At 36.6% G+C, this 23,061-nt stretch overlaps 3 protein-coding genes across 5 annotated transcripts in view; 2 read left to right on the plus strand and 1 right to left on the minus strand.

The window, feature by feature from the left end:
- znf710b (zinc finger protein 710b) overlaps window positions 1–5,888 on the minus strand; it is a 17,056-nt gene extending 11,168 nt beyond the window's left edge. The window contains exon 1 of the mRNA XM_046858097.1: window positions 5,712–5,888. Within this exon, the coding sequence (XP_046714053.1) occupies window positions 5,712–5,867 (156 nt within the window). The 5' untranslated portion in view covers window positions 5,868–5,888. The remainder of the gene's footprint in view (window positions 1–5,711) is intronic.
- pth1b (parathyroid hormone 1b) lies at window positions 5,846–12,800 on the plus strand. Its single transcript, XM_046858099.1, has 4 exons — window positions 5,846–5,935; window positions 11,840–12,005; window positions 12,101–12,204; window positions 12,288–12,800. Exons 2-4 carry the CDS (start codon window positions 11,952–11,954, stop codon window positions 12,490–12,492), a joined length of 363 nt encoding a protein of 120 aa, XP_046714055.1. The 5' UTR covers window positions 5,846–5,935; window positions 11,840–11,951; the 3' UTR covers window positions 12,493–12,800.
- A 262-nt stretch (window positions 12,801–13,062) lies between these two features.
- On the plus strand, window positions 13,063–22,543 carry btbd10b (BTB (POZ) domain containing 10b). 3 transcript variants are annotated; one of them, XM_046858368.1, is made up of 9 exons: window positions 13,116–13,288; window positions 15,252–15,303; window positions 16,079–16,273; window positions 17,863–18,130; window positions 18,255–18,357; window positions 19,595–19,715; window positions 20,669–20,866; window positions 20,949–21,059; window positions 21,549–22,543. In XM_046858368.1, exons 3-9 carry the CDS (start codon window positions 16,120–16,122, stop codon window positions 21,872–21,874), a joined length of 1,281 nt encoding a protein of 426 aa, XP_046714324.1. In that variant the 5' UTR covers window positions 13,116–13,288; window positions 15,252–15,303; window positions 16,079–16,119; the 3' UTR covers window positions 21,875–22,543. The 3 variants fall into 3 exon arrangements, with proteins under 3 accessions (XP_046714326.1, XP_046714324.1, XP_046714323.1); XM_046858370.1 differs by lacking the exon at window positions 15,252–15,303 and having other exon boundaries at window positions 13,063–13,192; XM_046858367.1 differs by lacking the exon at window positions 15,252–15,303 and having other exon boundaries at window positions 13,117–13,288.
- The last annotated feature ends 518 nt before the right edge of the window (window positions 22,544–23,061 follow it).

Below are 23,061 nucleotides of genomic sequence, written 5' to 3' on the forward strand. Positions count from 1 at the left end.
TGTGCACCACTGTTCAAACATTTACCACTGGTATCCATCAAGGGATCTATTGAACTTGATATGAATGATATATTTTGGCCTATACCTGGTTTAGAAGATCCCTGCACAAGAAAATGGGCCAAAACACATTGGGTCAAAGCTGGGGAGAAGTCTCCTGTTCCAAAACTATTTGAATCCAGATATATACCAGAACTAACTTTTATTGAGTGTATGTTAAGAACAATAACTACCCAAATAGTGACAGTTAATCAAGCATTTAAAATATCCATGCACACCCCTAGAAGAAGCTGCATAAACTCCCCAAGCTAATATCTCCCATGGTATTGCACATTTGTACTTATATATCCATCCACAATGCTCTAGAGTCATAAAGAGAAGAAGAATGGTCACTTTTTATTTTGTGTTGAGTTTCTACTCTCCTTAAAAAAATATCAAGTCCATCCACCAGTTCTATACTCATTCTGCATGCATGGGTTCCAGAGATAAAATGTACTTCTCCACAAGATCTCCTTTCTCAATTGATATGTGTCACTACCTCTGACAAGAGGGCACTTGAGTAGATCTAGCCTTATTGCTTTACCCAGAAGAGTGCAATGATGGTAGGTCTGTAGCCAAATTTGAGAGATCCATGTGGGTAGCTCACAAGCGCTGCTGACTGCACGGCACCAGAACTCCGTGGCATGCATTCAAGCTAATATAATGAGCCACATGCCTGTAGTTGCCGACTGTATCGCATCACTGGTGGCCTTAACTTTTTTACTGCTAGCATTCAAACAGTTGCTCATAACTGCTGAAGCTAACTCCTCTGTAAGCGAGCTGATCTATGTGGGTTAGGACTCTACTCAATCCTGGTTACTGCTTAGTGTAAAGAATGTTTAGCACAATCTGCTTTACTGGAGGTGTGCAAATGAGTGCTGCCAAAAAGAACGTTCAAAACTAAATTTGTATGTACAAATAGACCATGCACACAAGAGTCACATCACAGCCATCCGGTTCTGTGTTTTAATGTCCACAGGGGTCCTGTCTGCCGCTCGCAACATAAGGCAGGGAAAGTCCCTAGCAGGTGTTAAGCACCCTCATTTATGGTGTGAAGCAGGTCCCCCCATCATTTAAGAGGTCCCTAAAAATGTTACATGGGTTTGAACTTCAGTCCTTCCTGCTTCTCAGGTCCTCATTGGTATCAGACATAAAAAAATGCTGTCCCTCTCACTAAAGATGTTCTCTTGGAAACTGGCCTGATCCAAAGGTAGGCCATAGTTCAAAACAAAAGGTTTTACACAAATCTCTCTTCAAGGTTGGACAGTGGATTACATTTAAAAAGAAGTTGAAATTTTCCTTAAAAGACAATTGTTCTCTGTATGCTAAATGTCACCACACCCAATTTAATCATCCGAATAAAAATGGGCAGAAAAAGGAACTTCAAAATCTCTTAACTCAAATTACTTTGAAATAAAATATACAAATAATTAGCAAGAAGCTCATTATGAAACAGAGGGACGAGGACATTTAAATAGGCAGTTAGCATTTTCTTGGGCACACTGCACTGGGTGTTTTTGATGGGACTGTAGGCTGAGCCGGTGCTATAGCACTGCACTTGGCAGGCTTAGCTGCAGACAATTTAAAATACTAGCACAGGCTCAGATTTTACACTGCAGTTTGTCAACATCATCTCTGTATATGACTGCACGACAGCATGCACCACTATGTGGTCAAGTGAAACAGGACACCTGATCGTCACACCTATGGGCTTTAAATAGGAAACAACACAAACAACGATGTCCCCAAAAAGGTATATAAAGAAATGGTTTGCCATGGTGGGTTAGGAAGCACTCATGTGGCCTGCACAAAGCCCTAACTTGAGCATGTCTGGGATGAACATGAACACTAAATGCATTCCAGGTCTTCTAGACTAGATGCTAGTGCCTGACCTTGCTAATATTGTTGTGGCTGAACAGACAAGTCCTCCAAAGCCAAGTTTTATAATGTATCAGAAAGCTTTCCCAGAAAATTTCAAACACAAAAGGCCACTCAATATCAAGGATGTTTAATGTTTAATCATCAAGAAAAGAAATTTTATATTGGGGTACTTCAGCCACTAAAAATATTACCTACAGCGTATACAATACAACAAATTCTGTTGAACCAATGCAAAGGATCCTTGATCAAAAACAACATCCCGCTTCCATTGCGGGGTCTGCACAACTAGACATTCGAATATGTTCCAGGAACAAGCAGGACCTTGGAAATACATATACTTTTATTTTGTAAAAGTACATCAACAGCTTTATTCTGATTTGTGAGAAAAAAAAGTTAATAAGTAAATAAAAACCCAGAAGCTACAAGAAGAAGAAGATAATTATGGGAATATTGACAAGGTTAAATTTGTTCATCAATTCTTAAATATCTGTGTTTTAAAAAATAAATAAATAAATAAAACAAAGGAATATTTTGGTCACAGCAAAAATACAAACATGATCTAATTGTATTGACCAATCAGAAAACATCTCTACAGGAAGACACACTTCCTAACTGCTTTTTATATTCCACATACAGTAATCCCCCGTTTATCGCCGTGGTTACGTTTCAAAACCGCGATAAATGAAAAACAATGATAAACGGACGCCACCTCAAAAATGCTATTTTATGTATACAGTACTGTGTAAACATTTTACTGCTTTTATCATTAATAATTATATTTTTATTAATAAATTTCATTATTTAAACATATAACTCTAATCTCCACTCAACCACTTTACCAATACAATACAATTCCAAAGTATTGTTGCAATGATTTAGATCAGGGGTCACCAACAGGTCACCCACAAGGACCACGAGTCGCCCGCGGGCCTTTTCGAAAAAATAGCTCACCATAGCGCCACTTACCAGTGAGCTGCATCAAAAAATGTTGTTGCTATTCTTTTTTAAATCACAATTGCATTGGTGTGAATTTGAAAATGACAATATATTAAAAAAAAACTTACAAAAATGTTTCATATTAGATTAGAGCTAGCTGGTCTCCAAGTTGATTTTTTGTATGTTACGTAATTGATCATCTGTACAAACATGATGCAACGTAGTGCATGATTTGTTAAAAAATGTAAGTGGTTAGTGAAAATGTAAATACTTGAAGATTTATAGAAATAAAGTTTTGCATATTGATATTTATCTGTTTCCTACCTCAAATCTTTGTTGATAATTATTGTGAGAAATCATTAACATGATCAATGTCTTCACAAAGATGAATATCATTAATTTTTAATAATAACAACACATAATTAAAGGTAAATTGAGCAAATTTGTTATTTCAGAAGTGTGCATTCAACTTGTAGCCCTTCACATTAATCAGTACCCAAGAAGTAGCTCTCAGTTTCAAAAAGGTTGGTGACCCCCGATTTAGAAGAATGCAAGTGATGTCTCTGTAAATGCAACCCTTTATTACAGTCACAAACACAACATTCGGCCGAAAAGAAATTTAAACTGATAGCTGATAATGTTTGCAACTAAAAGCTAAGAATTACAGTTCTTTTAGAAAATAAAGCTAATGTGTAGCTGATAAATGTAAAGTGTACAGTGACAATGATTTCAGAAATAAAGAAATCCACAACATTGTCTAACATGAGTGACATATCTATATTTGAATATTTATCATTATTGGTGTAAATACTGTTAATTCTCCAGTTAGATCAAACCCTGTTCCATTATGCACTAGCACCCCATTCTGGTGAATAGTTCAAAATAAATAAACAAAATGTACCACGGACCATTTCACGCAAACTATTTTTCAGCGCGTCACATGCATATTATAGAACTATTACACATATTATATGCTTTAATTATTCATTGAATTATTTCATCGACAATTACCATTGAACTTAACTCACTATAAAGTCAATCAAATGGAAATTATATATCCTTTCTGTGCAGCTTGGTACCAAATGAGCCCCTTGTGACTGGGGACCCCTGCAACGGAAAGCTCTGCAGAAGACAGGTCAAAACCACCCAACGGACCACTGGTGCCCCACTATCTGTCATTAAGCACCTACCCCACAGCAGATGTGTGCTCAGAGGACACATCACATTCCAGTCACAAACTGTTAAACCTCCTTCCATCAAGAAGGAGATATAGGAACCAGAAGGTTCAAGGCCAGTTTTTTCCCCCCATCTACCATCACCCTACTGAACTGAACACTACACTGCTAGGACACTGATGGATGACTGATGCTTTACTGATGATTCTTCTGCCTGTAGTTATCATGCACTTATGTTCCATTCTGTACATTCTGAATCATCTCTGGATAATTATATTTGTATATAATTGCAAATTCATTGTATACAGTAACACTGAATACCTTCGGTACAGTTGTACATACAAGGTACATATTCCATAAATCTATATATCCCTCATTCTCTACACTCAATATACCTTACATTTCAGTACATGTGGCTATCATATAATTTCATATATGTATATATTTTTTTATTATATGTCAACAGCTTCTGCACGTTTTCACTGCCCTAGCATTAATATTTATTTGCTGCGTATATATTTACATCTATACAGATGCTGTACATATTTATTTTGTTGGTTTGCAAAAATGCTACTATTTGCACTTCTCGTAGATGATAAACAGCATTTTCTTGCTGTGTACCTGTAATATGCAATGACAAAGTTCTACCTGTCTGTCTGTCTGTCACTGAACACCAGTAGGTGGTGAAAAACACATCTGTCATCCTGCACAATTGCAATAAAGACCAAACATTTTACTCACCCAAAAGATAACTGAGTGCAAACTGACACACAGGTCAAAATGCACCCACATATGAAGTTTTTAGTTTAATAACTGGGTCGATCACAAGACCCGCCTCTGGGGGCAGGATTCCGATTTTTGCGATAATTTAATTGGATCAACTCAAACCTGGTACAATATGAGTCAAAAATAAGTCCTTATCAACAAAGACCATTTATCTCCATAATCAGCTGTTAAAAATGATTAATCTTATTGTTGTTTAGTTATCCTTTCAGTATTCAACATTAAATAGCAGGTACACAGAAAACCTCAGAAATGTTCATTTCACTTTAAAAGCTCCCTGACTGCTATAACAATCAATTTCCCTCTGTAGCGATTTTTATTCGGGTCAAATCTGAGATCTGATTCTCATCGATCAGATTTTTTGTGACACGTATTTTTTTTTGTGTTCACGTCTAGACACCAAATCACAGCAAAACCCAAACATATACTGTATACAGCTATTAGCCCGCTTCATTGACTGTAACCTCCTGTTAGAACTCTGCCTGCACAAACCATTCTCAAAATAACGAGTTTACAAATAAAACATGCTGCTTTTAAAACGAAAACTTCTTTTTATATTAAACTATAGATCTATATTTTTCTGCATTGTTCACTTTACGCTAGGTTAGCCTAGCAGCCCGTTAGGTAGCACTGAGAGGACAGGGCGAGTGTGGCCTGCTTCTCCCCCAATCCATCCAACACGGTTTACTTCCCACTAGGGTGTGAAAGTCATTTTATTTTTTACATTTGTGACATTTCAACTTTATAATAATACTCGGAAAGATATTCCTGTAGTTCGTGATTGAAATTATTTCCCAGAAAGAATCAGAGTTGCCATGGGACCTGCTCCGGTCACTCAGGGCAAGTACAGTAGTTTCATTTCTACATCAAATGACAATAATAATCGCTCGGGTTACTTACCACACTCCAAAACTCGGTTCTGTACGTAGAAGACACTTTGGAGATTTTTTCACTACCACTATAGACTGAATTGGTGCTGATTCTGGCTTCTAGTTCGGCAGAAAGTAAGAACAGAAAGTGACATGAACAAGTATCATATCTCCGTGTCAAAACCATAAGAAACCACTAGAGGGCAGACAGAAGAACCAACCGCGAAGCTGGATAGCTTCTTCTTTCATTGGAAGGTTAGATAATGCAAAATTTCATTACTGCCACCCTCTGTTATATAACTGTAACTACACCCATCGTTTCTCTACATACAGTATGGTGCATTTGATCAGAACTTTTATATATTTATGCAGAACTTCTTTGTGACAATGTCTATTGTTGAAATGTTTTATTTTTATAATATGGTTTATAAGACTGTAGAACGGGATGTGCTCTGATTTGGTTTCAAAAGGTAAAAATCTATTTTCAGTTTAAGATGATCATCAAAACTCATCCCCCAAAACCATGATATATAGACCAATAATTTTTAAACACCGGACCATCACACACATATCTGTCCATTCTCAAGTCAAGTCAAGAAGCTTTAATTTTTAATTCAACCATATATAGCTGGCGCAGTACACAGTGAAATGAGTCGTTTCTCCAGGACCCTGGTGCTACATAAAACAACATAGAATGATATCACACAACATAGAGCTACATAACAGAACACAAAGCTAAGGACTAAAGTAAGTGTCCTCGCCACATAAAGTGCAGACAAAAGACAGAGAGACACCACAAAATAGTGTAAGACAGATACACAAAACACAAAACAGCGCCGCCAGGAAACCCACTGTATAATATGTTATACAGAGAACTGTATACAAGAGTGTATTTGTAAACATAAACACAATGTTGTGCAAAAACAACAAGAGCAGCAGCCGAGAGGCACAAAACAGCATGCAAACAGTATATGATTAAATATAAATATAATTAATGTGGTGGAATGGATTGAGATGAGTAATGAGTGTGTGTTAAGTTCAGGTTGTGCAGTTCAGTAACACACAGTGTGTGTGTGTGTGTGTGTGTGTGTGTGTGTGTGTGTTTGTACAGTTCTGTGTGTTGAGGAACCTGATGGCTTGAGGGAAAAAACTGTCTGGATTTGAGGCCTGATGCTTCGGAACCTGTTTCCTGTTGGTAGGAGAGTGAAGAGTGTGTGTGTAAGGGGTGTGTGGGGTCATCCACAATGCTGTTGGCAGTGTGCGGTGTAAATGTATGTGATAGAGGTGAGAGAGAATGATCTTTTCGGCCGTCCTTACTATCATCTGTAGGGTTTGCGATCTGAGACGGTGCAGTTCCCAAACCAGGCAGTGATGCAGCTGCTCAGTATGCTTTCTGTGGTTTCTCTGTAGAGCATGGTTAGGATGCAGGGGGTGGGGTGGGGTTTCATCAGCCTTCTCAGAAAGTAGAGGTGCTGCTGGGCTTTCTTGATGATGGAGCTAACGTTGATTGACCAGGTAAAGTCCTCCACCAAATGTACACCAAGGAATTTGGTGCTCTTGATGATCTCAATGGAGGATCCATCGATGAGCAGTGGAGAATGGCTGATCTGTGTTCTCCTGAAGTCAACAACCATCTCATGTTTAGAGACAGGTTGTTGGCTCTACACCAGGCTGTTAACTGTTTCACCTCCTCTCTGTATGCTGACTTGTCGTTCTTGCTGATGAGACCCACCATAGTCGTGCCATCAGCAAACTTGATGATGTGATTCAAGCTGTGCATTGCTACACAGTCATGAGTCAGCAGAGTGAACAGCAGTGGGCTGAGCATGCAGCCCTGAGGGGATGCAGTGCTCAGTGTGGTGGTGCTGGAGATACTGGAAACCCAGGATCCAGTTGCAGAGGAAAGAATTCAAGCCCAGTGGGCTCAGATTCTTAATCAGGTGCTGAGGGATGATTGTGTTGAATGCTGAACTAACGTCTATGAATAGCATTTGTACGTATGTGTACTTATTGTCCAGGTGGGTGAGGACCAGATGGAAGGTCATGGAGATGGCATCATCTGTGGAATGGTTTCCATTCCACAGATGGCAAACTGCATGGGGTCCAGTGAGGGTGGTAGCTGAGTCTTGATGTGCCTTATGATAAGCCTCTTAAAGCATTTCATTATGATGGGTGTGAGTGCGATGGGACGATAGTCATTGAGGGAGGAAACTGTAGAATTCTTTGGCACAGGCACGATGGTCATTGTCTTGAGGCATGTAGGAACAATGGTGCTGCTCAGGGAAATGTTGAAGATGTCGGAGAAGACATCTGCTAGCTGTTCTGCACATTCCTTGAGCACTCTGCTAGGAAGCAGACTTCCGTGAGTTAACTGTGCATAGAGTTTTGGGAGGGTGGCGTCACGGTACAAGCAGGTAAAGTTGTGTTGTAGTTAGTGATCGCCTGGATGCCCTGCCACATGCACCAGGTGGTGGATTCTACTGACATTAGCGCGATTAGTCTTTCTGATGGCTCAGGACAGTTTGGCCCTTGATGTTTATAATGCCATCTCATCCCCTGCTCTGAAGGCAGAGTCTCTAGATTTTAGCAGCACAGGCACTTTTGAAGGCCTTCCATCGCTTCTCGGACTGTGATGTTCTTGAAGATGGCCATGTCGCCTAGGATGTTTGTGTAAACAAGATCCAGCGTGTTCGCCCCTCTTATTGCAAAGTCCACATGCTGATGAAGTTAAGGGAGCACAGTTCTGAGATTTGCATGTTTTTTATCCGAAAGAAGAAAAAGAAGGTATTTAAGATCTTGAGTGGCCTTTACAGTGCCCTGGTCTTATCTCAGCTGCATTAAACACTCTCAACAATATTCCCGGTAGAGGTCAACACTGTCCGCACTTGTTCTGCAGAGCTTTTGAATGTCCTTGTCTCTGTCTGTGATGCAAATCAGTTTGCTAAAACAGCCGTGAGACCATGCAAAAATAGTTTTTCTGATGACCAGACTCATTCTTCTTCAAGTCTAAGCTTTTGCTTTTGTAACTTATTTTGCTGCACCTCCTCTTGGCTCCCATACCACTAAACCTGATCAGGAGAGCCCTCTGTATATAAAATTTGGAGAGCCTCCCTATTCAACTTGATGAATTCCAAAATCACTTGTGTCCACCAACATATCCTCAAAGACTCAGGATTCTTGAACTCTCTTAATACAAATGAGAAAGTTATTTTAGAAGTGGTCTCACAGATGTTTCCGATTCCCTCAGAAAGTCTCCTGGGTTAAGTATGTAAATGGCTGGTCCCCTGAAAATCCAACTCACTGCCAAGTGATGACCAGTTGACAATCTCTTTATCAGAGTTTCCTAAACATGTGACCTCAATTCTGATGACAAACACAAAATTGTTTAAAGTTTGTACTGGAACCTATACTTTGTAAAGGTATGTAGTCAATTAATTCTTTGTTTTTTTTTTTTGTTTTTTTTTTGTTTCCCCTTTTTGAATCAGAGGAGACCGAAAGCAAGGCACCAGCAAGGTGACATTCCACATTTCTAAAACCAGTTTGATTTGCAAAAGTCTTTCTAACACTGTTTATCGCATGCCTTTTGACCTCTGTAAATTGCTTCTCATCCCTCACTCTATTGTGAGCCCACATGATGATACCACTCCCACACACGGCTGAGCCAGACTGGATTGCATGGGTGGCCCTGTCATCGTATACTTCTGGGCCTGGCTATAGGGGTGGGTTCCAGTAACCCTAAACCAGACAGGCACACTTTGTCTTTTTTTTTTTTTTGTACCTTTTATGAGGGCCTTTAAGATTGCGCTTTGACTGATGTCTCCCTTTATATCTATGCACCAAGGATGGCTCTTAATGACATAGCTCTGAGGTCCATTTAGGTGCACAAGGTCTTTATCCTTAAAGGGCCATCAGTGTTATTAAATTAAAATACAAACATTTGTGTTAAATTTAAAATGTCTTTTTAGGTGAATTATTAATAATAATAATCCCTGAGTGATTTTATAGCACATGCTTACACTGTCACTTTCTGGTCTACCATTTATTCAGTGCAGTAAATACTCCAGGCATGCAGAATTTATAACTTGCTGAAAATACCTGAATAGATTGGAAGGATGCCTCTTTCTCACATGTGCAAAATTTCACATTCTTACCGATATAAATAGAGCATTGTCTATTAACAAAAGACCATACCAAGTACACGTTGAACAAAAAATTATATATACATTTATTTCTTTGTATAACAACCTCATTGTTCCAGCTATACAGGGAGACCTGCATAATTTTATTGCTGCATGGCTGTCATTACAACATGGGGTGACCCCAGTTAACCGTTTGTAAGCAATTCTTCACCGTAATCCCTGCCAGGTTCTTGTGCACACAACTGCAGTGACATACCATAAGTGGGATGACACACATTGTACTTGCATGAGGTAATGAGGACAATTTAGGAGTGGATTCCACTTGTGATGCAGGCTCACTTGTGTTCCAGCAGATTCCACTTGTGCTGCAGCTTCATCAAGGGCAGCATTAGGTGGGAGGGCAAAGCTGTTTACATATGAAATAAATCCTGTGATGTTTCCTTTGTGTTTCCTGTGAAAGCTGTTCAATTTTAGAAAACTGGAACAGGAGCTAAGTCATTTTTTTCTTGTAACTCCTTTCCATTAGACATTTAAAATATATTTTGTCTCTTATACATACAACCTCATGATATTCAAACAAAAACAGTTAAAAAAAGTACTCTAATTCTCCTTCCAAAGAATTATGGTCTTAATATTAAGCTAAATTATTTATTGCAGTAGTCCTACGGTTTATTTGCCTAAATTGCATCCTCCTTATAAAAATACAGTATCAAATTCAGATTAAATAATGTTTTTTAATGTATTAATTTAATTAGTGACTCTGGGCTCCCCAAATTAAAAAAAGATCTCAATGATGTCGTGCAGACCAAACACCAAATAACAAAAACAAAACAGCTGCCATTATTAATAGATGCATAGCACTCAATGCCACCATACCAATGCTTTTCCATATCACACAATACACAAATCAATCTTTGCCCTTTGAAAGAGATGCTGAATGTTGTCTGAATAATGCAATGCTACGCACTATGCCATGTGGCTCTGGAGGTGGAGTCCTTTCAACCTCAATCTGTAAGCTCTCCCTTCCTGATTTAGAAGAAATAGCTTACCATTACTAATTTAGAAGTAAAGTTTTGCAAAATATTAGGAAACAAAGCAACCATGCAATGGTCAGCTGACTTCAGACAAAACAGTTTCAATACTATACAAGAGATTTGCTATACCATATATCACTTTGGATGTTTTCTAGGACTTGCTACTTGTGTCATGACATAGCCATTCCTCAGCCACATTTAGAAAACCTCTCTCATGGGTACCCAATGTGTCCCACAAGAGTAATGACAAGGTTATCCACTTCCCATAGATCATCATAGATCACGCAAGCATCAGCTAGGCCTTGTTTTGCCATGCATGTATGGCAAATATGGTAATCAATTGGAACCTTCCAATTATGGCACCTCAGATAAAATGGGAGTCATGCCATTTCCTCTGGTAGTAAAAAAAAACAAGGCAAAGTAGTCAATTCTACTGTGTATTATAAATTATTTTATATCTGTATTGCATAATAGCTAGAAAGATATCAAATATTTACATATTATATTCTGTTTTGTAAATAGCCTGACTATATTATGAAAATTGTGATTTTTCTCTATTTTGTTTTCTCAGCTTTTTTCTTGCTTTTTCTTAGAATTTTTCACATCCCAGGACAAGTAAATAAAAATGAATACAATACAAATTACCTAGACAAACTGTTACAAAAAACTTCTAAAACTTCTTACTTTTCTTCTTCTTTACCTCTTCTTAGTATTATTATTTTTATTACTATAAATCATTTTAATCATCTCTTTTTATCAAATGTTCTTCTTCTGAATCTGAGATTTAAACAATCAAAATCAAGATCATCTACTTTCCACCATTTTCTTCTTTTCATCTAAATGAAGCACACACTCTTCTTCCATATATTCTATCCGTTTGATGACAGTTTGATCGCAAGTGGTCTTAGTTGAGGTGTTGAAAACAAACAGAAGTGGTATTGGTGGAAGGTGACTGAAGGGGTTGTCATATACATGCCTTTTCCCAGAGCATCAAAGCATGGGGTGACATCACCATCAATAATCGGGACTGCTCATCAATGACCAAAGGGAGGGGCTTGGGAATAAAAGGAAAAGCCACCAGCACCCACCACAACTGAAATGTGTCTGACACATGTGTCTTCGTTGGAAATTGCAACAGCAAATCACAGTTTTGTAAGTTGACTTTGTCAATCAAGTCAGTATGAATTTTTTTACTATTGTTTTATTCAAGTAACTAATTATTTTTTTTTCTTCTTTTCCCTTTGCAGACAATTATTTCTATATTTTCTGTACATTCAATGGATAAAGCAATTTTAATGATTGTGTTCTGGACTCTTTGCAGTCTAGTACATTTGGAAGCATTACCAATCAGGTAGGATCACAACGATTTCTTTTTCGACATACTTTTCTTGTTACTGGTTCTGTCAATTGATCAACAATTAATATTTTTCAAAGCAAAAGGTCCATCAGTGAAGTCCAGCTAATGCACAATGTTGGAGAACACAAGCAAGCAGTGGAAAGACAGGATTGGCTTCAAGTAAAACTGAAAACTGTAATCATACCCAGTATCAATGACTCACAGAAGGGACAAAAGGGGAAAACCAGGACTATTTCTTCAGATTTTCAAGCCTGGAACAGTCCAATCCGGATCTCAAGTTAACACTGGGAACTGCTTATGTTTTGTCTTACCTTCTTTTTTTTTAAAGCTTATTTTGTTTTAATGCTGAGATAAACAAATGTTCCTGTCTGTGTGTTTATTGTTGAATAAGTGCACTAAGTCGCCATTTTTATTTTTATTGTTTTGTAATAATTTATTTAATTGTCTCAGTGACATAGTTTTGAAAACTAGTTGTGTTACAAAAGAGTTCAACTGTAAAGAGGACAAGGACAAGGGCACAGCTTCTGCTGTATGCCTTCTAATAGAATCTTTATTAAGTTTTTATGTTCTTTTATTATACAGTGTTGGTAGCCCGATATATTTTATTTTTATTTTTTTACAAAAAATGAAATTGAATACTTTTAAATAATAAAGCACAATCAAATACGTTCTGCACTATTGAAGACTCTGTTTTGAGTGTTTTAAAATGCTTACAAATAAAAGTTTTAATATTATCACCAGAGAAATATACTGTTAAAGTAAATACATATTTAAAAAAAACTATAAATGTGAGCTCCACACGTTAATACTCAGGTATATGCGAGAGCGTCCGTTTGCAGTTCTCGCGAGAGTTAACACGTTTAAAATTGTACTGGACCGGCGCTCTCTCCTGTTCTCGCGAGATTTTAACTCGGTTCTACGGTTATTTCCTGTCAGCAGTAGCAGTCAGACAGGATTGATTTTGGAAAATGCGGACGCAGATGTGAGGCTTTTCATAATCTTATTTTGCTCCTCCATGACTTGGCTCTTTTATCAAAAAAACACTAACCTGAATACCAATGCGTATGGCACTATAGAGGTAATTTTTTTACTTTGAATTTCGAGAAGACTTTTCATTGTTAGCTTTTGTGGTTTTGACTTTTCCCGTGACTCGAATTTCTTAATAAATGTGTGCTAACTTGCTAGCCTTGTAGCTCGTTTCTCGTCTCAGATACAGGAAGGCTACAGACATGTTCGACTCAACGCATCTGTCTGTTATGTAGCCTGATAGCTCAATAAGTTATTTTTATATCTATTTACAAAGCTTCTGCCAAACTTTGTGGAGTGTGTGTATTTGAAGCTAGGTAGCTAACATTATCTGACGTTACCTGATTGAAGAAACATAGCTAACCGACTAGCCAACTTAAATATCTTAAAGGTCTTTTATCACATTTTTTTTTGGTCTGAAAAAAAGAACGAAAATAAAATTTCAATAAATATTTCTTTATTTGCTAGATGCTCGGTACGTGACAACCTCCAGGATTGGGTAATGAAGTATATATCGTATCATATCGGTGACTGATGGTACCAGGTTTTGTCGAATTTAGGATTAAGAAAAAATATTTGGTTTTATTCAGACGTTATTTAGTGATAGGTAATATTGTCTAGCAGCTTGTCATTCTTCTTAATTAAATAGTTTAGATGACATTTACTATCAAATTTTCTTTAGACTTGAACGATGCAGCTTGAAATCTTGTCTGATTGTCCTATAATAGGGTTGAGACATTCGATGAATGACACAGATGCAACATTCATTCTATTTTTGCGAATAGAACATAGAGGATTTTAAAGATTTTAGAAAATAAAGCCAAGATTCAGCTTAGTTTAAGTGTAGAAAGTCGCTGAGGAAACCCGTGTGTTGAGTCCATTGTGATGTACCTAATGTTAGTTATTGCCTAGACCAGGGGTCACCAACCTTTTTGAAACTGAGAGCTACTTCTTGGGTACCGATTAATGTGATGGGCAACCAGTTTGATACACACAGTTTTCAGTTTGATCTGAAATAACAAATTTGCTCAATTTACCTTTTATTATATGTAATTATTAATAATGATATTAATCTATGTGAAGACAGTGATCATGTTAATGATTTCTCATAATAAGTATCAACAATATAGGAAACAGCTATTTTTAGAAAAGGCCCACGGGCTACTCATGTGGTCCCTGCGGTCCCCACGTTGGTGACCCCTGGCCTAGACAATGTGCGGATCACGAGCTTTATAAATCCTAGACACAAATAATTGCACTTTTTATTTTGTTGGGGGAAACTAATCCTATCTAATTCACCTTTAAATAATAGACAGGAAATGAGTTATTCGACCTGGGTGTTTCTTTTGATGGTGTCATCCTAGTTCAGGTTTATACGGTGATCTGTTTCTAGAAGGAACAACTGATGATTCTGTGGCTTCCTTTGTGACCACACATTCATATGATCTGTAAAAACTAGTTAAGCAATACTGGGGACAAATACATTTGTCAACTGGTGTTTAAGGGAAGCTCCCTGAACCTAAAAAGCAAAGCGGTAAATAGGGCTTGTTTACTTAGTAATCTTTATTAATGGGTTGCACTTCCTTATTTTTTATTTATTTATTTATTTTTGCTTTGAATGATTAACTAAATGCCCACGCTTTGGGTTGTTTAATTTCAGACAACTTGTATTAATCATTAGCTTACATTCAACTGATTGCGGTTATAAAATTGTTGTTGACAAAACCTTTCTGGGAAAGGAAAAAATGCATTCTCTTAAAGTTGCTAGATGTTGTTACATACTAATTTGAATTGATTGGATTGACTGCAGAGCGAAACATGAAAAGGATAATCATCTACATGCATAGGATAGAGTTTACATTAAAATAGTTATTTGACTTTGTGTGTTTTTTGAATGAAGACATTTTTGATAATGGACGCAAAAAAGTTATTTACTTAGGAAACAGTGGTTTTTTTTTTTTTTTTGTATATATTTTTGAATACAGTGTCTCTTATTATTTCTATTATGGATACAGACAGAAGAAGCAGCAAAAGAGAGTATTCAAGGAACAAGTCACAAAGGAAGAGGTGAAAAAATGTATTTACGTGTATAACAAATAAAATTCAAACAGAACCAAAGTAGCACACAAATGGGACAAAGGTTGAGTAATTGGTCACATATCTAAAACTTCTTCTCTATTCTAAATAATTAAATTTTTCTATTGGTTATATATAATGTTGATTGAAAGTGTATACATTATACGTCTGGACATTTCATACCCCATCAATGCATTGTGTTTAGAATTTCAAAGAAGCAAACTATATTTACATTGCAGATCATTTCTGAAGTATTGTGTGAACCCGGATGTCGCCGGCATTTTTTTTTCTCTCCTCCCCTTTTATTGTTTGTGTATTTTTAGAAATCCCTGTAGATAGAAAGACATTCCTGGTATTTCCTGGTTTTTAAATGAAAACCCAAGGCCTATGTTTACTGTATCAGGATTGAGAAGTGGCTGAGTGTTTAACCAAATATGCCTTTTTACAGATATATATGATTTATGACATTTCATTGCAGTATTAATTCTGACATCTAATTTATATTGTTTTAGATACTTGAAAATGCATACGTTTTAGTTTAATTTTTACTTTTGTTTATATTTAATTTGATTAAATAAAATATTTAAATACATTTTTGGCAGCTTAAACTAAACATTTTTTTTATTTTTAATTTTTTTTTATTTAAGCATTCCTCATTTTCTGATATCAAATGACTGCTCTATGGATTGATAGCATTTTATTAAAGCTTAAATGTTAACTGATCACCTAGAATCATCAGATGTTTTATTTGTCTTCTCGTCCACAGAAGAGGCCCATTAATCTGGACTCGAGGCTGAGCAGGTCAAAATGAGCCTATACACTGCGAGCGGAGGTTGTGAGCACTCAAGGGATCGCCGGCGCTCCAGTGACCGTTCACGTGACTCCTCTCATGAGCGAGGCGAAGGCCAGCTCACCCCCTGTATCCGCAATGTCACCTCACCAACACGACAACAAACTAGTGGTAAGATCCCACTCTTATAACTCGCATGTATACTTTTGTGGCTGTTTTAGACACAGCTGTGACAGGGCTGAGTCATTTAATCAAATAGATGCTGTATTCTGAAAAGTGACAAGTGATGTATAAATGTAAACCCTTAGTGTTTTCACACCATTTAACAAAGACTAATCCGACAGAACAGATGTATCATACCCTACCCTTGTCTATTTCTTTTTGCAATAGGAGAAAAGAACTTGCTATTACAATATAAAATATTTATAGAAACAGACACACAATAGAGCCATGTTCCTGATGATGGGTGTGTATGTGCAGGTTTAAGTCCAATGTTCAGGTCTGTTTGAAATAAACAAATAACTAAAATCATGTGGGTCACAATTAATGGAAAAGCAGTAAAAGTGGTCATTTAAAAAAAAAAAAATAGAAATATTGTTTTTGATTAAATTCTCATTACTACTGTGTTTGTGCAAATTATGACTTTTCAGTTAATTACTTCAGTTAAGTGACTTTTGGTTTGAAAGAGGCAGATGTAGACGACAGGGTAGTATGGAGATGGATGGTCCACTGTGGCGACCCCTAATGGGAGCAGCCAAAAGAAGAAGAATTCAGTTATTATCTGACCCTTGCTATATGACAACACTGTAGGCTTGTCACAGCAAGCAGAGGCTTTCACCTAAGAGACATGTTTGTTTCATAAAATGCATAATTAGGGTTGCAAAATTCCAGGAATTTTCAAGACTGGAAACTTTCCATTGGAATTAATAGGAATAAACTGGAAACTTACAAAATCACAGTTTGGCCTTTAACAGGAAACTTAAATGTAGTTGAAAAACTCTTTACGGATAATTTGGTTAAAACAACCATATTTAATGCAAAATGTTTAATTTTACACAGCACTTTTACTGCAGGGCTATTGAGGCTATTGATCCACATAAAACTCACGTGTAGTGTGCATTCCTCCATAACAAAACAAATAGTTTCTTGAATCATGCACACAAAATAATGTAAACAAAAAAGAAAAACTGTCCATCTTGGCAAGTGCTCAAGTAAATGACACACATTTGTTTAAAACTTCCTTGTGCTATGTGTTACAAAATTATACTAACCATTAAATCAGTCAAAAATGTAATCTTTAAAAACTGTATTAGTGTGCATGCATGTCAGTTTATGTCCAAACAACATTTATATTTGTGTGAATATGATGCAGTTTTAATTTTAATTTAATTTTATATCAGGTCAATTGTTTTATAATTTATCTATAAAAATGGTTTGTGGTTTAGAGTAAATGATGAGGACTAATTCAGTAATATCTTGTCAATTATTAAGCCTGCTAATTCTGTTTTTAATCATTATCTTGTGTAGCAAATGTACCTCCCTTTTAGTCAAAAAGCATTACATATAAACATTTAAAACTGTTTAGGGTTACTAATTTGTGCTATACCTTAACAATCTTGGTTGGAATTAAGTTTTCATAAGCTGAGAAAAGAGCTTACTGTGTTTCAACTCCACATGTTTTACTATAAGTTTGGTGTGATTACTGATATGCTGATATAATTATAATAGCGAATTTCTGTATTGGTCATTTGATTGTACAGACCGGGAAGGTGGCTCATCACGGCCTAACAGCCCTAGGCCTCAAAGAGTCTCTCCCAGTGGCTCCAGTAGTCGCAACAGCAGTTTGTCCAGCACGGAGGGCACCTTTAAGAGCATGGGCACGGGTGAAATGGTGTTTATTTACGAAAATGCCAAGGAAGGCGCACGTAGCATGCGCACCTCAGAGAGGGTCACACTTATTGTGGACAACACGCGCTTTGTGGTGGATCCCTCAATCTTTACCGCACAACCGAATACCATGCTGGGCAGGTGAGTGTTAAACCACAACAGCCTTTTATTACGAATGTTTGTATTTAAATATTAAAAAGAATGCAATGTCACTTTAGAAATTACAAGAGGAGTTGTTAACAAAATCTTGTTTGCTATTTTATAGAATGTTTGGTTCGGGGCGAGAACACAATTTCACACGGCCCAATGAGAAGGGGGAATACGAGGTGGCAGAGGGCATCAGTTCCACAGTGTTCAGAGCCATTCTGGTAGGATTACTCTGACCCCAGATATTTTTACACTTTAATGATCTTATTTCAAGATAGTTTTTTGTCAAAATAACAAATTGCCTAACTTTGATAAGCAGGGTAGAGCAATGCAGTCATGTATGGCTAGATGATTAGCTAGTAAAGGTAGGATTAAGGGAAATAAAGTTTATGTATTTCTCAGGAGGGAATGACTGTATAGCATGCTTATACTGCAAAAGTCAATGGTGAACATATTTACTGTAAATACCTGCGTATGGCTAAAGTCCTTAATTTGTCTTGATGACAACAGAGTGAGCATTTTATGCTGGTACGAGAGTTATATAACCGCTTTGCAAAAAGGTTGTCTGTCATCTATGCACGTTAATTAATCTGTCTAGTGTAAACCGTTATGGCATCAAGCAGATTCTGTTTCAACCCACGTGTGTAGGTGTGGTAGATATTTATTCTCTTGGTGGTTAAACTTGTCCATCAAGCACAAAAAAAAAGACAAATATCTTAGCCATGAACTCTAGGAACACTGTTGTTTTTTTTTTGTTTTTTTTTCCTTCTTCTTTCTTTTTTTGGTCACCTATATACCTATAAAAGTTGCTGTATTCCACTAGATATTTTTCATGTAAAAAAAAACCAACAATGGAGAAAAATACTTTGCATCAGCTTTGTCTCAATATGCTTATGTCTCACTCTGGTTTGGGTGTCTGAAAGCTGACAGTCATACTGATTCTGTAATCACACTCTGGTGTCTGTTACAGATGGTTATGTAAAGTGGTTTCGTTCAGGACATTCAGTACACTACCTTTCAGTACAGAATTGTGATCTCAGGAACTGTTAAGTCTTATGAAGTGCTACTTTTTATTTTATGAAGATAGTATATTGTAGTTGACCTCTGTTTTTAAGGTGTGTGTGTGTGTGTATGTATATATATATATATATATATATATATATATATATATATATATATATATATATATATATATATATATATATATATATATATAAAATATATGTTTTTTTTTAGATTGCAATGCAGAATTAACAAAATTTGGAATTGAATCTGTACCCCTCTGTGGCCACTAAAAAGCTTATTTTTAACTATAGTCTTTAACTATAATCTTCATCCCTTGAGTGCTGCATTAACACATGGTGAGTCTTGATTCTCGTGCAATTAAAGGTTTTAGGGACTGGTGTATGAGAGTGTTGCTGGTTTTCTAATGTCTGATGACTTCTCTCTAACTGCTAGGATTACTACAAAACCGGGATAATCCGCTGTCCGGATGGAATCTCCATTCCTGAGCTGAGAGAAGCATGTGACTATTTGTGCATCTCTTTTGACTATAGCACGATCAAATGCAGGGACCTAAGTAAGTACAGGCTGTACATTATTCTGCATATTCTACATTAATCATAGAATTATTATTTATTTAGATTTTTTTAGCATGTAATGCTGTTTCTAATGAGAGTGTAGTTTTGTTCATTGTTCTTGTTTTACACTTACTGTGAGACTCGCTCTGTACCTCTTAGATTACCAAAGGAAAATAATTTTCCACACAAGAAAATAGTTATATAATTATCTTTGGGTGAATCCAGTTTTTAGTATATATCATATACACATGCTATATAATACATTCATAAATATTTACAATATATTGGACTAGCTATATTATTTCAATGTCATGATAACTTATGTCACTTTCACCTTTTCAAGATATTATGAATGTCCTTATTTTTACTAGTATTCTAGTAATATTGTAGTACATAATTATTTTTTATAATAGTAATTAAAAACTTCTGGAACCACCCAATATAATGTTACATGTTTGCAATTTTTAGATTAATTATGTTAATTTTCATACTTTTTCTTGACCTCAGGATTCTCTGTCTGTCTATATATATTTCTTTATTAAGAATATTTTTTTAATTACAAAATGTAAAACATTTACAATTATTTACTTATCGTGGAGTATATTTTTTTAAATGCTATTGACAGTTGATTTGCAAACCTGTATATCATGATTCATGTTGTGTATTATAGAAAATTTTGAGAATTGTGATGGGTTTTGTCATCGTCATCCAGACACAGAACCATTTAATTTGATCTTAAAAGTAGTTCCATTCCCGAAAGGATAAATTATATAAACTTAAAGCTTGGGTTATAATCCAAATTTAAAGTTTGCATTCTTGATTGAAAGCTGAAGTATAAGTTTTGGTTCTCACTCATGTAATAAACTACAATTGAGATAAATGAAGTAATATTAAAGGTGCTTGTAGTTTTTCATTTGTAAATGCATGTTTATTATCTTTTGTTTGTCCTCAGGTGCTCTGATGCATGAGTTATCAAATGACGGTGCACGGCAGCAGTTTGAGTTCTACCTTGAAGAGATGGTGCTGCCGCTGATGGTGGCCAGTGCTCAAAGCGGAGAGAGGGAGTGTCACATCGTTGTTCTTACAGATGATGATGTGGTTGACTGGGATGAAGAGTATCCACCTCAGATGGGAGAGGAGTATTCACAGAGTGAGTAGACACGCACATGCACACATTTTGTTCAAAATTACATTTCCTTGGGCTAAACAAATGATCCTGTCTTGTGTTTCAGTAATATACAGTACAAAACTCTACCGTTTCTTTAAGTACATTGAAAACCGAGATGTGGCCAAATCTGTTTTAAAAGAACGAGGACTAAAGAAAATTAGACTAGGCATTGAAGGTAAGGTTTTTCCATTTTGTCTATATTAATCATAATAGTTCAATGGACATGGGTTAAAATATACACAGTGATTTTGCTCTATTTGTAATATGGTTTATCAAACAGCTCTTTTCAGACATTATTTTACTGAAGCGCTATAAACCCTTATTAGCGTGTTTCAATTTACCATGTATTTCTCTATTTGGAAAAACACTTTTAAAATAAGTTTGGAAAAAGAAAATTGTTAAAATGTCCAGTTTGCTGTAAACCATATCATGCTCTTGAGATTTCTTGCTTGTTAGGAATTTGGAAACTGTTGCACTTTTTGGTCAGTTTGGACTGTTATTTTATCAAGCTCAAAATCCGTAAAAAATATTTTACAGGATAACTGATTAGAGCTCAAAGGTTATTAAAGATAAAACACATTTTAAACATACCATATTTGCCTATTAATGTATTGTATAATATATAACGTATAAACGATTGTTTCGAACCACAAATCTTTTGTAGGATATCCCACTTACAAAGAAAAAGTGAAGAAGCGGCCTGGTGGCAGGCCTGAAGTCATTTACAACTACGTGCAAAGGCCCTTCATCCGCATGTCCTGGGAGAAGGAGGAGGGTAAGAGCCGGCACGTGGACTTCCAATGTGTGAAGAGCAAATCCATCACAAACCTGGCAGCTGCAGCAGCCGACATTCCACAGGACCAATTGGTGGTGCTGCATCCTGGCCCTCAGGTGGACGAGCTGGACATTCTGCCCAATCACCCTGCTCCAGGACAACACTACAGCAACAACTATGAGCCTGACGCCGATGCTGCCTCGCCTGCACTCTGAATGCACACCTCTTCCTCCCCTCTGTTCTTCCTTTCCTCTCCTATAGCATGCTGCAGCATGGCGCGAGAGTGACACCGTTAACCAGATTGCCTTCTTTCACCTACTTTCGCAGCCTTAGAGCCTCAACAAGCTAGTCTACTGTATTATGAAAATGTAAAAAAAAAAAAAAAAAGAGGGGACTCGATACTGGCATGGGCAGTGCTCTCCTGTTTTCTTTCTTTTTTTCTTACTTGACCAAAGGGGCGTTTTTTTTTTTTTTTGTTTTGAAAAGAAAAAAGCAACCTCACCTATTTTATAATTGGGCTCATTATTATTATTATTATTATTATTACTTTTCCATTTTCATGATATTATTATTGCATTGATTTATTATAATTTTTGGTCTTATTTGTTTAAGGTTTTTTAATTTTAATTTTATATGTATCCTGGGTGGTGTCACTGTGTAACTATCATTAAAGTTTTTTTTTTTTTCTTTTTTTCCCAACTCAAAAAAAGCTCTTGTCAATCCCAGGTTGATGATTCCCCTCAAAAGCTCCTTTGTAGCTAAAGAAGTTGTTTGCCTGTTGAATGGATGCAGTGTTACATTTATGTGGTCAGAGTCCCACTGTTCAGAGCTTAAGTCATTGCATAAATAAAGTTATAACACACAGGCTTGTGTGGTAAACCTGACGCTGTTGTGCAGTTAGTGTAATATAATGTGCCTCAAAAATTAAAAGCTTCCAAAGCGGAAACTTGAGATTCTGTGCACTTGTGTGACACGAGCCAAAATAAACATTACATCAGCTGCTTTTGATAGCAAAGGTGGTGCCTTTTTTTGTTCTGTGTCAGCTGGTCCTCGGCATGCACTCACTAATCTCATACTATACTGCATCCACTGAGTGACATCCTGGTTATTAATTTGCTTATAAACACACATTTATAGAACAATGCACTGAATATATATTTCACCCAGATGTGAAACCTAGCTGCAAGCATCATGTAAGCTGTAGCGTGCAGATGTTCATCTACAAGAATAAAGAAGGGCTAAAAACAGCACACTAGCCTTTGTAAAATGTTTAAAGCAGATTTCCCATGTCAGTTTGTTACTTCTGTTAAGAGTTATTCACTCAGCAGAATGAAGCAGTGGTCAAGACATGGTCATAGGTAATTGAGGAGATTATTAGTCTTAACAATCAACGGTAAATGGG

Source organism: Silurus meridionalis, chromosome 9, assembly GCF_014805685.1.
Source record: "Silurus meridionalis isolate SWU-2019-XX chromosome 9, ASM1480568v1, whole genome shotgun sequence".
Lineage (NCBI taxonomy): Eukaryota > Metazoa > Chordata > Actinopteri > Siluriformes > Siluridae > Silurus > Silurus meridionalis.

Coding starts and splice junctions, on each gene's coding strand:
- btbd10b (XM_046858370.1), top strand. CDS start 16,120: ATGAGCCTATACACTGCGAGCGGAGGTTGTGAGCACTCAAGGGATCGC. Junction 18,131..18,254: donor CCGAATACCATGCTGGGCAG/GTGAGTGTTAAA, acceptor GCTATTTTATAG/AATGTTTGGTTCGGGGCGAG. Junction 21,060..21,548: donor AATTAGACTAGGCATTGAAG/GTAAGGTTTTTC, acceptor AATCTTTTGTAG/GATATCCCACTTACAAAGAA.
- pth1b (XM_046858099.1), top strand. CDS start 11,952: ATGTGTCTGACACATGTGTCTTCGTTGGAAATTGCAACAGCAAATCAC. Junction 12,006..12,100: donor CAACAGCAAATCACAGTTTT/GTAAGTTGACTT, acceptor TTCCCTTTGCAG/ACAATTATTTCTATATTTTC. Junction 12,205..12,287: donor TTGGAAGCATTACCAATCAG/GTAGGATCACAA, acceptor TATTTTTCAAAG/CAAAAGGTCCATCAGTGAAG.